The 13,530-nt window shown below is 36.7% G+C and overlaps 1 protein-coding gene across 1 annotated transcript; it reads left to right on the forward strand.

The window, feature by feature from the left end:
- Positions 1 to 238: 238 nt before the first annotated feature.
- LOC149043432 (beta-4C adrenergic receptor-like) lies at positions 239 to 1,470 on the forward strand. Its single transcript, XM_089210164.1, has one exon. The coding sequence runs from the start codon at positions 383 to 385 to the stop codon at positions 1,322 to 1,324; it is 942 nt and encodes a 313-aa protein (XP_089066290.1). The 5' UTR covers positions 239 to 382; the 3' UTR covers positions 1,325 to 1,470.
- Positions 1,471 to 13,530: the final 12,060 nt, after the last annotated feature.

Below are 13,530 nucleotides of genomic sequence, written 5' to 3' on the forward strand. Positions count from 1 at the left end.
ATAATTAAGAAGCACATGTCAAACACTTTTTAATTTAACTGACTATAATGTTTCGTATATTCATTTTGATAGGTGAAAGATATGTCAATGACAGCCGTCCTCCAAATAAATTTTTTTTCAGGCGTAAATGCCATGTTTAGTTAAGATGTCTTGAAGCATTAAACAGATTATTTGTTTTAGTTCTAACTAACGCCGAGTTAAAGCGATACTCGATGCTTTTTTCAAAAATTCATATAGCAGAGATGACGACATCTTGAATTTACATACAGATGGCTTCGATGGTGTTTTGTGCTCGTGACTGACATCTACATATGACTTAAAATTTTCCAATTTTTAGAAACGGAATATATAAGGGCCACAGTAGTTTTAACGCTCAGATCTCATGGCTGAAAACGAGTGCGACCATCTCAACGAGCTTTCCTTTGGAAACTCTGCGGATGTTGAAGATTTTCGTCCGGTACTGGTCGCTAATTGTGTCTTCAACAGCTTTTTGTCTTATACAACCATCACTTTGAACATCGTTACCATCCATGCGATAAGGAAAACCGCGTTGTTGCCAAAACCTTTGAGAACATTATTACTGAGCCTGGCTGCCTCCGATGTTGGCGTTGGTTTGTTTGTCCAACCGCTCTACATTTCTACTTTGGTCAGCCGGTTAAATCAAAAACGTATCGACTGCATTTCCTACAAGAAATTGTTGGCCGCCATCAATTTCTTTTGTATATCTTCGCTCTTTAATGTTGTAACCATAAGTGTGGATAGGTTCTTAGCTGTTCACCTTCATCTCAGATATCAAGAGCTTGTGACTCACAAGCGCGTGATTGCAGGGGTGATATCAATATGGCTGTTTAGCACAATTATTTCTTCATGTGCCTTTTACGATTCACTGCTTATCATCTCACAAGTCGTATGGTTCGTGAACATAACTGTTTGCCTCATTACAGTGGTAATTGTCTACTGGAGGATTTATATAGTCTTAAAGCGACACAAAAACCAGATTCGAGGCCTTCAAATCCAAGAAGTACAACAGGGAGTTCAAAATGACGACTTATCAAACTTTTTGAAGCTGCGAAAGTCAGCTCTTGGAACATTTTATGTTTGTATTGTGTTCATGATTTGTTATTTGCCTTCTTATATTCTCTCTTTTTTACAAATGGCTCGCCTTTTAAGTCCAATCTCTCTCTACGAAGCTTCGCTCTATACAACGACTTTGGTTTTCCTCAACTCGTCTTTGAACTCTGTTATATACTGCTGGAAGATGGGACCCATTCGTCGCTCTCTTATGGACATAATGCGAGGCATCGTCAATCGATTTAGAGAATAGCATTTGTTATGAATAATTGTTATTGTCGATAGAAGCTTCTAGAAATCTCCAGACTGCTTAATCATGCTGACATCCGTACCATAGAACTCTCTAAAACATTTGATCAAGTCAAGCAATTATTACGTAAGACCATTAAGATAGTTCTTTTGTGAATGTATATAAAGACTCAGTTATGTAGTAGTAGTTGTTGTTGTTGTTGTTGTTTTCGAGAGTGACCGACTGTTTAGAAATCTATATCGTGAGAGAGAGCTACAGGTGAAGATTGTTAATAACAACAAACGGAGGATACTGTGTGTTCTGCTCAGTGGCGACCTACGATATAGGCTGTAGTGGGCTTAAGTAAGTTTATGGAGCATAAGTACTGTACTGCCTTTAAGAGTCGCTCTTTATTAAGAATATCACTCGTTGTGTAATAAAGTAGTTGAGTTTGTTGGATTGTAGTGTTTTTCTATCGGTTAGATTAAATCGTAACACATTGGTTGGGTTCGTTTCTGATGCCAATTAAACTTGATCGGTCGAAAGTGCTTCAGGAAAATTGAGGGAGGATGAACTTTAATGTTTAGGAAAACTACACAATTAGGTACTATAGAGTCAGTTATAGGAAAGCATCAGTTGTTAGTTTTTGTATGAGAAATTTATAAATAACCAGAAAGTTTCCTAGCTACTTGAAGTATTATTTCAAAGTTATGTCATCATTTGAAGTATGTATTTTTAATTGTCAATAGGATGATAAATCATTAACCTTGTAAAGTGTATAGCTTGTGAAATAAATACAAAACCGATTTTTAGGTCACTTTATAGTGTAATAAGGGCCACGAGTTCATCAGTGTTTTTACTACAGTTAAAAGTAACCCTCATTTAATAAAACCGTTACTTACTTGCGATCACACATAGACTTCCAGAATTCAGTTGTGCGGTTTCTGATATAAAGAATAATGTTAAGTCAACTGGACTTGATGGCTGTCCATTCGACTAAAAGTTTCAACCTTGTCAATAGTAACCCGGGCACTTATTTACTTAGGCAAAGACAGAAGGTTATAGATTTTATGCTAATTAAAAAAATTACAAGGAGCTCTATGCCTTTCACTCAGACGGTTAGTCCGTTTTGAAAATTTTAGCCTTAATTTTTATCTTTTTTAATTTTACCCTGCGCCAATCACCGCTGTTCTTGTTTATCCTCATTTTTTTTTGTTATGTTGAAACTTTTTTAGTGTTTGTCTACCAGAGCAAACGAATACTTATTTTTAAAAAAGATGATTCCTTTTGGAGCTGAAGAGATCTCAAATTACATGACGCAGCTTCTTAGTAACTCCAGTCGGTGGAAGACCAGCTGGCTATGTGCAAAGCATGACATCCGACTCCAACCTCGCTCCCAGGAAGAGGCTGGCTAGAGTTAGACAACAGACATCCATATTGCGAATCACGCGCTCAGACCCACTTTAGTTTTCTTTGCCATTATAAGAAAAATTAATGATGCATAAACTTAATGCACTTTTGGAAATTCTCACTTAAGTAAGTTGTCACTAACCGATCGACAAGGAATGCCCAGAATCCTTAGATCACCCTGTACAGATCTGCCACAAGGCAAAGAACAATTTGTTTTAGGAACGTCAAACTTTGCAATTCCTTAGACCTGTCACTCAAGTGGAAAAGGATATTGACAGAATGCAAACGCTGCTTAAAGAAACAATTTATTTTAACCTCTTTCATTTAATTCTTATTTCATGTTAATTCTGGCATTTATTTGTTTGTGTATATTTATATATATATATATATTTATATATATATATATATATATATATATATATATATAAGAGTGCCGATTTGGAAGATAAATTTTTGTTCTAGTGTTTTGCGGCTTTCTGAAGTGCCTAAATTTAGGGAAAGGCCAGAAACTGCCATGTGCTGCATAGAATAAGAAGGGAGATTAAAGTGTTTAGCGACTGTTTTGGATGCGTCCTTGTCATTTCTTTATTTCGCGAAGGTGTTCTCGGAGTCGGTCACCTAGACGTCTGCATTCATATGATTGCACATATAGATGGTTGCATAATGCATAGCACCACATTACACTTTTCGTCTAGTATAATGGCATAAGATTCAGATGAGCGCTGAATTGTTTGGGTTCTGCTTTTTCAATACAACCTGAATTCCACATTCTCTATTTGTAATAGTGGACAAACTTTAACCAGCAGATGGTTTAGAGAGGAAAATTAAGAAAAATCATTTTCTCTATCTACTAGTAAAGTCGCGACGGGCTCTAATTGCTTCGGAGTAACTGACAGATGGAGCAAAATTCTCGACCAATCACTTTACAGTGTAAAGAGAAACTAATATAATTCCTGACTGTCCTTGACACCGCTCATTTGCAAACTACTCTTTACCTTTAGACGAAATAAATTTAAAGTCCTGTCATTTGTCGATTCGTTGTTTTTCATTCCTTCTTTACTTTCTGAGCCTAACAGGCTAAAGTCTTTCATATTCTAAACACAATATTGCATTTTCACACTTAATTACATCTATTGATGTCACAAAAAAACCCAGCCATCATTTTTAATTTACGTCTACCGTCAGCAAAAACAATAGTCAAACTTCCCGTATTTCTTTTGTTTACGCGCTTGATGCAGAATTATTGTTTGATAAAATGTCTTATCTGTATTTTTTTGGGTTGAAATATATCAAAATATTACATGGCCATTGCTAAACGTTTTCTGAGCTAAATGCAGCTGTTCATGAACTGAAGTGGATCTGGGACGCGGTCGGCGTCTATAAGGGGTGGAAGGGCTATCTGTAATAAACCACCACCGGAAAATATTCCCAAGCTACTGTAAAACGACTGAAAAATATGCCGGTATTATCCTAAAACGTTTAATAGGTTTGCTAAACATTCTGATTACCTCCTCAATCCGTCACAAACGAGTGCGTGATTTATTCGTATTAATTATTCTGGTCTCTCTCCCCACCCCTCATCAACCATAAAATGCTCGGTCTCTAAAGATGAATTCAGTGTATTTAGGCAAATTTAATAACAAAAAAAATATGTCAAACGTTCTTTAATTTAACTGACTATAATCTTTCGTATATTTATTTTGACAGATGAAGAATGTGTTAACGACAGCTTTCCTTCAAATGACATTATTCAGGTAGAAATCCCATGTTTAGTTAAAATGTCTTGAAGTATTAAACAAATAGTTTGTTTTAGTGTTAACTAACGCCGAGTTAAAGCGATACTCGATGCATTTTTCAAAAATTCACATGCCAGAGTTGAAGACATCTTGAATGTACGTACAGATGGCTTAGATTGTGTTATATGCTTGTGATTGACAGCTACATATTACTTAAAATTTTCTCTTTTTGAACCGAAAAATATTACTTTCAACGCTCAGCTCTCATGGCGGAAAACGTTTGCGACATTCTCAACGAGTTTTTCTATGGAACCTCTGCGGATGTTGGACATTTTCGTCCGGCACTTATCGCTAATTGTGTCTTCAACAGCTTTTTGTGTTATACAACCATCATTTTGAATATCGTAACCATCCATGCGATAAGGAAAACCGCGTTGTTGCCAAAACCTTTGAGAACATTATTACTGAGCCTGGCTGCCTCTGACGTTGGCGTTGGTTTGTTGGTCCCGCCACTTTACATTTCTACTATGGTCAGCGGTTTGAAACGAACGCGTATCGACTGCATTTCCTACAAGGGGTTGTACGTCGTTATCAATTTCTTTTGCGGATCTTCGCTTTTAAATGTTGTAACTATAAGTGTGGACAGGTTCTTAGCTGTTCACCTTCATCTCAGATATCAAGAGCTTGTGACTCACAAGCGCGTCATTGCCGCCGTGATATCAATATGGCTGTTAAGCACAATTATTTCTTCTAATGTCTTTTGGGATCCATCTTTTTTCATCTCACGAGTCATAAGGGTCGTGAACATGACTGTTTGCCTCATTCTGGTGGCAATTGTCTACTGGAGGATTCATATAGTCTTAAAGCGATACAAAATCCAGATTGAAGGCCTTCAAATCCAAGAAGCACAACAGGGAGTTCAAAATGGCGACTTATCAAACTTTTTGAAGCTTCGAAAGTCAGCTCTTGGAACATTTTATGCATTTGTTGTGTTCTTGATTTGTTACTTGCCTTCCTATATTCTCCTTTTTTTCCCCCTGGCTCCCCCTTTAAGGTTAATCTCTTTAAACGAAGCTTGGCCCTATGCAGTGACTTTGTTTTTCCTCAACTCGTCTTTGAACCCTGTTATATACTGCTGGAAGATGGAACCCATTTGTCGCACTCTCATGGTTATAATGCGAGGCATCGTCAATCGGTTTAGAGAATAGCATTTGTTAGGAGTAATTGTTGTTGTAAATATAAGCTTCTAGAAATCTCGAGATTGCTTAGTCATGGTGATATGCGTACCATAGAACTTTCTAGAACATTTCATCAAATCACGCAATTATTACGTTATACTATTAAAATAGTTCTTTTGTAAGCCTCTGGAATGTTCCAGAACACTTTGTGAATGTATATAAAGACCTAGTTATGTAGTAGTAGCTGTTTTTTTTAGAAAGCTATACCGTGAGATGAACTTTAACGGTTAGGAAAACTACACAATTAGGTACTACAGAGACAAGCGTAAGAAAGTATCAGTTGCTAGTTTCAAGTGAATTTTGTATGAGAAATTGAATAATGACCATGCAGATAGCTTCCTCGCTACTTGAAATATAATTTCAAGGTTATGTCATTAGTTAATGTATGTATCTTTAATTGTCGATGAGATTATGAATTTTTAACCCCGTCAATTGTATATAGCTTGTCAATTAAAGGCAAAACCGATTTTTAGGTCGCTTTATAGAAATAAAGGCCACGAGTTCATCAGTGTTTTTACTGTAGTTAAATCTTTGAACAAAGCTTTTACTTACTTGCGATCACACATAGACTTTCAGAATTCAATTGTGCGGCTTCTGATATAAAGAGTAATGTTAAGTCGACTAGACTTGATGGTTGTCCATTCGACTAAAATTCTAAAATTTGTCAACAATAACCCGGAAACTTACTAACTTAGGCAAAGACCGAAGGTTACCTATTTTATGCTAATTCTGCGAATTACAAGGAGCTCTACGCCTTTCACTGAGACGATTAGTCCGTTCTGAAAAATTCAGTTTATTTAACTAAAAATTGGTTCGTAAGTGCCTATCTGGGCTATCTGTAATAGCAGACAAAACCAGAATTCTCTGGACAAAATCAAAGGACGAATTGTGTCATGACAAATTTTTGTCTCGATTTTTGCATCCGCTTAAAACTTCAAAACTGTCAAATTTCGTCAGAGCTAGATCTGCTCATGAGACCAGCTGGCATAGTTTACCAATGGACTCAAACTCCAGGTTCAAAGTTTTAAAATCCACGAGTTTCGCGACAAAAAAAGTTAATGCCTTCCAGGTAAATTTTAATGAGTTCAATAACAAGCTGGTGGCAGCTTTTAAGACAAATGGCGTTGAAAACTCAGTCTCCTTTCACTGCTTCACATTCTTCTTTTTGCTCTGGATGCTAAAAAATACTTTTACTACATTTCCAGTGTCCTTTCAGGTGTTCTTGTGTTTAGAACATACCACTAACTGTTTTATTTTTTCCAAATCAGGGCTGAAAACCCAAAGCCACTCCAATCTTTGCTTTCCGTGAATCAAGTAAACATTTAAACGATAAAATTCTCATTAAAATGTAAAATTCTTCAGTCCATTTGAATAGCTCTCGATTCTAATTCGTTACATTAACTAATTTTGGTTCCAACTCGTAGGGCCTGCGAAACAGGTCGTATGACAAAGAGAAAATTTTGCATATCACGTCACACAATACATCAAGCTGGGTTTGTCCAGTTGATTTTGATGGTCGCAGGGAAATGTCGAGTTTGTCGCTCAAAACCGTTGTGGTCCATAAGAGCGTAACATCATTAATGACGGAAACAAATTTGCAGAAAGAGGGTCAGTTCATCGGGTTCCGTATACTAAATCTCGGGAGAAAGAGCAAGAATTGTTTCGGAGTGTATGCGTGTTGTTTTGTAAATATAAACACTGCAACCTATTTTAACTTGTTTTTGTGTCCTTTTAAGCAACGCGATATGTCTGTTATGACCAGAGTGCCAAATTTTATTCTTTAGTTTTGATCTTCCCCACACTGTGCATAGTTCATGACCTGATATTTCAACGTAAATTATCGAGAAGGCGCCTTCCGATCACCTTTGTCTACTTTGCAAGTCACGCAAGCGCGCAAGCGTTACTACCGATCACGTTTACGCAACGTTTTAGGACAACTCGGCATCTAATCTCCATTCAGTTGCTGTGAAAACCTAAAATCCTCAACGTAGAAGATAAGCGAACGAAGTTTGAAATGTCAAAAGGAGATCTTGGTCAATTCCAAGAATCATGCAAATGATCTTTGACACGAGCGCATTTGAGCAAACACATGGATTTGCGTTGTTTTGAAGAAGTTGGTGAATGGAAGCTAGAGATATACCCGCGGGTTTGAGGCAATCCGTGTCATCATTGGTGTATGAACTATGCACTGATATGTTTTTTCGGCCCGATTAACGCCTGCATTTTGAGAATTCTTTCGTACAAAGTAGTGAATTTTTGATATGCAAATTAAGGTCGAAGAGAAGGGTCTTTTCTGATCACGCTGGTATGAAAAATATTTCAGCTGAAGTTTCCATATTTTGTCTGTGAACTAACTGAATACACCTTGTAACTTGTGGCAAGATAGAATTTCGTGAGCTACATTGTTGCAGTCGCTGCGCGTTAGACAAAATCTTTGAAATTAACACTTTCGATCGCTCTTTACAGAGGTGGTCTGGCCAAAAATGATTTTTGGCTTGTGGCGAAGCAAAAAAAGAGAATTGGAGAACAACTAAACTATTTTTTAAACATGTGTCCTAAGCCCTTTTCATGGGCAAAAAATAAGAGAAAACTTTTTTCCGACGGAAAGTCGAGAGGACCGCTCTTAGCGAGAGTGGCACTTAGGAGAGGATATCAGCATCCATCGAACAAATTTGAAATATTGTGGCAAGTCGCCCAAAATTCGTTTTCTCTCCTACTTTCATATTTTGTAGCCCAATATGTTTTAATAATTGTGGTGAATTTTTTTTGTGAAAATATATTTTAGTTTTCGAGAAATGACTTTTTTCGTTCGACCGCTCAAATACGCAAATTTTCACTGTGAATTTTACCCGAGTTGTGTGACTTCATGTAACGAATGTACTAGGCCTACGGTATTTCTGCTAACATAATCCTTTGTTTTATCATCTAAACTTAATCCCCTGTCGTTATTGGAGCTGGCAAAGAGATATTTATTTTTTGGTGAATATTTTTGTCCGACATACTTTTCTTATGTCGAAAAGTAGCATCAAAACAAAGACCGTTTTAACAATGACTGATATGACACAATCTACTGAGCTTCAAGCTTTTAAAAGACCAACGGAAGGTTATAAAGTTACTGTAAAAATTTTCTTGTGTATTTGTTTTGTTCTATCTTGAGACGAACTCAAAGTCCTGCAAAATGTACTTGACAGCGACTATGAAATGTACATGGTGCGCCTACTTGTCGCCACCGTTAATTGGCATAAATCACTATAATTTGTAAAAAAGTCTAATGTAACACTCTTACCTTGTTCATTTATGATTTTATTAGCCGTTCCGATAAATATATTACGCCTGGGTTTTACTTTTTGACAGGAGCTCAGGTTTTGCGTTGTGTTTTCCCCTCACTCATTTATCTATATCATAAGCTAGTCATGCAATAATTGATACCGACAGAAGTAAATATTTACCATTTATAAAGATTTTTGTTTACGTTGAATTGAAAATATTAAAATATGTGCTTTCTTCACTAATCGTTGTTCCAACGGCAGCGAAGCAGTTAAAAGCGGGTTGTTGCTTCAACGCTACTGAAATTTTTAGTATTCAGATAGGCGAGCAAAGCGTGATGCTCTGGGAACAAAAACTTTTAGGGGCCTTTTACACGATATCCGAATGAGTTTTGTACAAGAACGAGTTCATACCGGTTGCCACATAATAACCATCTTAAACTTTACTTGAAATGAGTCATTTCTGAGTGAGTTTATTGGGGTTTTCATTACAGAACGAAACACTCATTCTGAACGACCTTTTCTACCTGAACAATGTAAACGCGGCACGGCTCTCATATTTGTGTGAATCCTCTAAAGGAGCGAGGGAAGCATTGAAAAAGACAGAAAGAACATAAACACTTGTTTTTAAAGGCTAATTGTTGCCACTCTCACACAGATAAGACTTAAGCACCTTTTATGATTTTCTAGCGGTCGTTTTTGAAATTCCAGGCGCACACCTGCGCCCTCTTATGTAAAGGGTCCCCCAGGGGGTGCTATTACGTGCAGCACATTTGACATTTAGAAAGGACAAATTTTGATGTGATTTTGGCGAAGAGAAACATGTTTAGTCAGCGTCTAGTTGCTAGTGCGAAAGGGCCCTTTACCATCGTGTGCATAATTACGCGTCCCCTCAGACGGCTGAAAGCCAACAAAGTGTTCAGACATTAGTTCAGAAAACTCCGCCTCTGTCTGAATTTTTGGTAGCCTATTGACCAATTCCCAATCGAAACTTAACTCTGACGTCACGCGTAATTTTGCTCACGGTGGTAAGTAGCCTAGTTACCGAAGCCAGATTGTATGAATTTTCCAGACATCTTGAGTACTATCTGTGATACACGCTTGTCAACTTCATTTTTAACTCGTGAATTGCGCGCATGCGCAAGAGCGAGTTATAGATACGATGTGGGGAATAGCATTCGCTCGCTCGCTCGCTCGCTCGATTGGTCGATTCCTGTAAACTTTTTTTAGATTTTAGGCTTTTGAGTACATTTGATAGTTTTTGGCGAGTAAGAAACAGACGAAATGGCGACCTTTGTTGCTAAGAATAGTGGTGGGGTGAAAAAGAAGCCAATGATAATCTTAAAAGAGTTTTTTTTTTTCGTTTTAGTTTCAACAAGCGGCGCCAGCGACTGGCAAGCATTCAAGGATTCACACTGAAATAACAACAACCTTCGTTTTTCATAAAATTGTAATTTACAATCCTTGAAGTTGAAAACAATCCGAAGATTCATTGAAAATATCACTTACTGCGAAGCGCTCGGAGTTTACAGATGTTCAAAAGCTTTTTCTGTTATAGCGTGAGATTGAGGACAAAATTGATCATTACGTTTCGTCGCGTGTGTTTTTCCTGTGTGAAGCAACAAAAGATGCCGGCGACTGACTAAATAACAAGTTAACACGAAAATCAAATAACACTTAGACAAACAAGTTTAGCTACCGATTTTCAGTGAATTTTTAAAGAACAATTTTCTTGTAAGTTTCAAGACAATTTGAAGATTCAACATACATACAACGTACTAAAATGCGAAAGTTACACACCACAAAATTGATAAATAGGCCTGAAATGAAATTCTATCTTGTTATTGATTATACGTTGCCTAGCACGTGACTTAAATCTACCCAGGCGGAGATCTAAAATGACGGTGGCAGGCTTGGGTTAGTTATATCACTCAAAACTCGTTCCCGTTTGTCTCATTTGATAAAGAGGGAATCGTTAATGTTTTCATTAAGACAGTATTGCCTTGATTTTCTAATATTTACAACGAAAGACAGTAAATTTCACTTTTCACCCACATTTACTTCCAACCTTTTCTTTTGAACCAGAAACAAAAATGATAGACGTTTAAAACACATGACATCATCCACCTTGTTAAATGTAATAGCATGATCATTTCAATTGTAATGCCTTCTTGTCCCAACGTTACTTTGTTTCTTTGCTACATTAGCAAACACTGAACTACTGCTCGTACTCTAGATGACAATCAACCACAAAATTCCCTAAACCAGATAACATTAAACATAATCTCAAAAATCATGTGTCAATTCACGAGTTTGCTCACAGAGCACTTTGATCTGGATCTGAAAACTTGCAACTCCGCAAGTGACTTGAAATGTCTTTTTAACAATCATGCAAGGGAACGACTTGGTCTTCTCGATAACTAAACCCACAAGTTCCACCAGCGAACGATTTAACTAAATAGCAAATCTCCATGTCAGCGTGTAAGATGAGACACTTATAAAACAGATCAGTTAGCTAAATCAGTATGTAGCTTGTCAATCAAATTGACTACTGTAACCATACTTTGACTTCAGCCGGCAAAGGAATCATTGATGGATCTGGACATTTTAGTTTTCTGAATGCAGTAATTCCTGAAAGGTTTTTCTAGATGTCATGCAAAGAGGAAAAAAAACCCATCTCTTGGTATTTCGGAGGTTGATTCATCTTTGAATTTCTGTGTCACGCTTGTCACGCAACTGATATAATAAGTTAGAGAAGATATATAAACTGAAACTCAAATCTGGCTAGAATGTGGAAGAGCATAATTAACGTGATCATCGAAACAGCTAATAAAATCATAAATAGACAAGGTAAGAGTGTTATGTTAGATTTTTTTGCAAATTGTAGTGATTTATGCCAGATAACGGTGGCGACAAGAAGGTGCGCCATGACATTTCATAGTCACTATCAAGTAAATTTTGCTGGACTTTGAGTTCGTCTCAAGATAGAACAAAATAAATACACAAGGAAATTTTTACAGTAACTTTACAACCATCCTTTTGTCTTAAAAAAGCTCGAAGCTTAGTAGACTGTGTCATATCGGTCATTGTTAAAACTGTCTTTGTTTTGATGCTACTTTTCGACATAGGAAAAGTATGTCGGACAAAAATATTCACCAAAAAATAAATATCTCTTTGCCTTGTGCAAATTTGACAATGCCATTTGCTGTTGCGTTTTCTTTTCATTCTACTGACAATGCCATTTGCATTGTCGATCCTTGACACCGCTCATTTGCAGACTTCTTTTCACTTCTGGACGAAATAAATTTATAGTCCTGTCATTTGCCTATTTGTTGTTTTTTTTTATTCTTTCTTTACTTACTGACTCTAACAGGCTAAAGTTTTCATATTCAAACATAATATTGCATTTTTCACTTCTAATTTAAATGTATTAATGCTAAAAAAATACCAGCCCTCATTTTTAATTTACAACAGCCGTCAACATAAACAGTAGCCAAACTTCCTGTATTCTTTTCGTTTAAGTGCTTTATGCAGAATTAGCGTTTGATGAAATGTCTTATCTGTATATCTTTCGGTTTAAATATGTAAAAATAATGTGTCTTTGAAGATGTGTTCCGTGTATTCAAACGAATTTAGAAATACGGAAACATATTTGAAGCGCTTTTGTAATTAATTTAACTGACTATGATGTCTCGTTTATTCAGTTCGATAGATGAAAAATATTTTAATGCCAGCTCTCTTTTAAATTACCTTTTTCCACTGTATAAATTCCATATTTAGTTAAAATGTCTTGAAGCATTAAACAAATAATTTGTTTTAGTTCTAACCAACGCCGAGTAAAAACGACATTCGATGTTTTTTTCAAAAATGCGAATGACAGAGTTGAAGACATTTTGACTGCTCGTACACATGGCTTCGATTATGTTCTATCCTCATGATTGACAGCTACATATGACTTTAAAGTTTCCATATTAGAATATCGGAAAATATCAGGGCCACTGTAGTTTTAACGCTCAGCTCTCATGGCGAAAAATGTTTGCGACATTCTCAACGAGTCTCTTTATGGAACCTCAGCGGATTTTGAAGATTTTCGTCCGGCACTTGTCGCTAATTGTGTCTTCAACAGCTTTTTGTCTTATACAAACATCTTTTTGAACATTATTACCATCCATGCCATAAGGAAAACTGCGTTGTTGCCAAAACCTTTGAGAACATTATTACTAAGCCTGGTTGCCACCGATGTTGGGGTTGGTCTGTTAGTCCAACCGCTCTACATTTTTACCTTGGTCAGCAGGTTAAAACAAAAACGTATCGACTGCATTTACGACGAGGCATTGTCCGTCGTCGTCGATTTCTTTTGTGTATCCTCGTTCTTTAATGTTGTAACCATAAGTGTGGATAGGTTCTTAGCTGTTCATCTTCATCTCAGATATCAAGAACGTGTGACTCACAAGCGTGTTATTGCCGCCGTGATATCAATATGGCTGTTAAGCGCAATTATTTCTTCCAATGTCTTTTGGGATCCATTGTTTATCATCTTGCTAGTCATAGGGCTCGTGATTATAACTATTTGCCTCATT

This window comes from Pocillopora damicornis, chromosome 6, assembly GCF_964200805.1.
Source record: "Pocillopora damicornis chromosome 6, jaPocDami1.2, whole genome shotgun sequence".
Classification (NCBI taxonomy): Eukaryota; Metazoa; Cnidaria; class Anthozoa; order Scleractinia; family Pocilloporidae; genus Pocillopora; species Pocillopora damicornis.

Bases quoted from the DNA above. Each gene is read 5' to 3' on its own strand.
- LOC149043432 (XM_089210164.1), top strand. From the start codon at position 383: ATGGCTGAAAACGAGTGCGACCATCTCAACGAGCTTTCCTTTGGAAAC.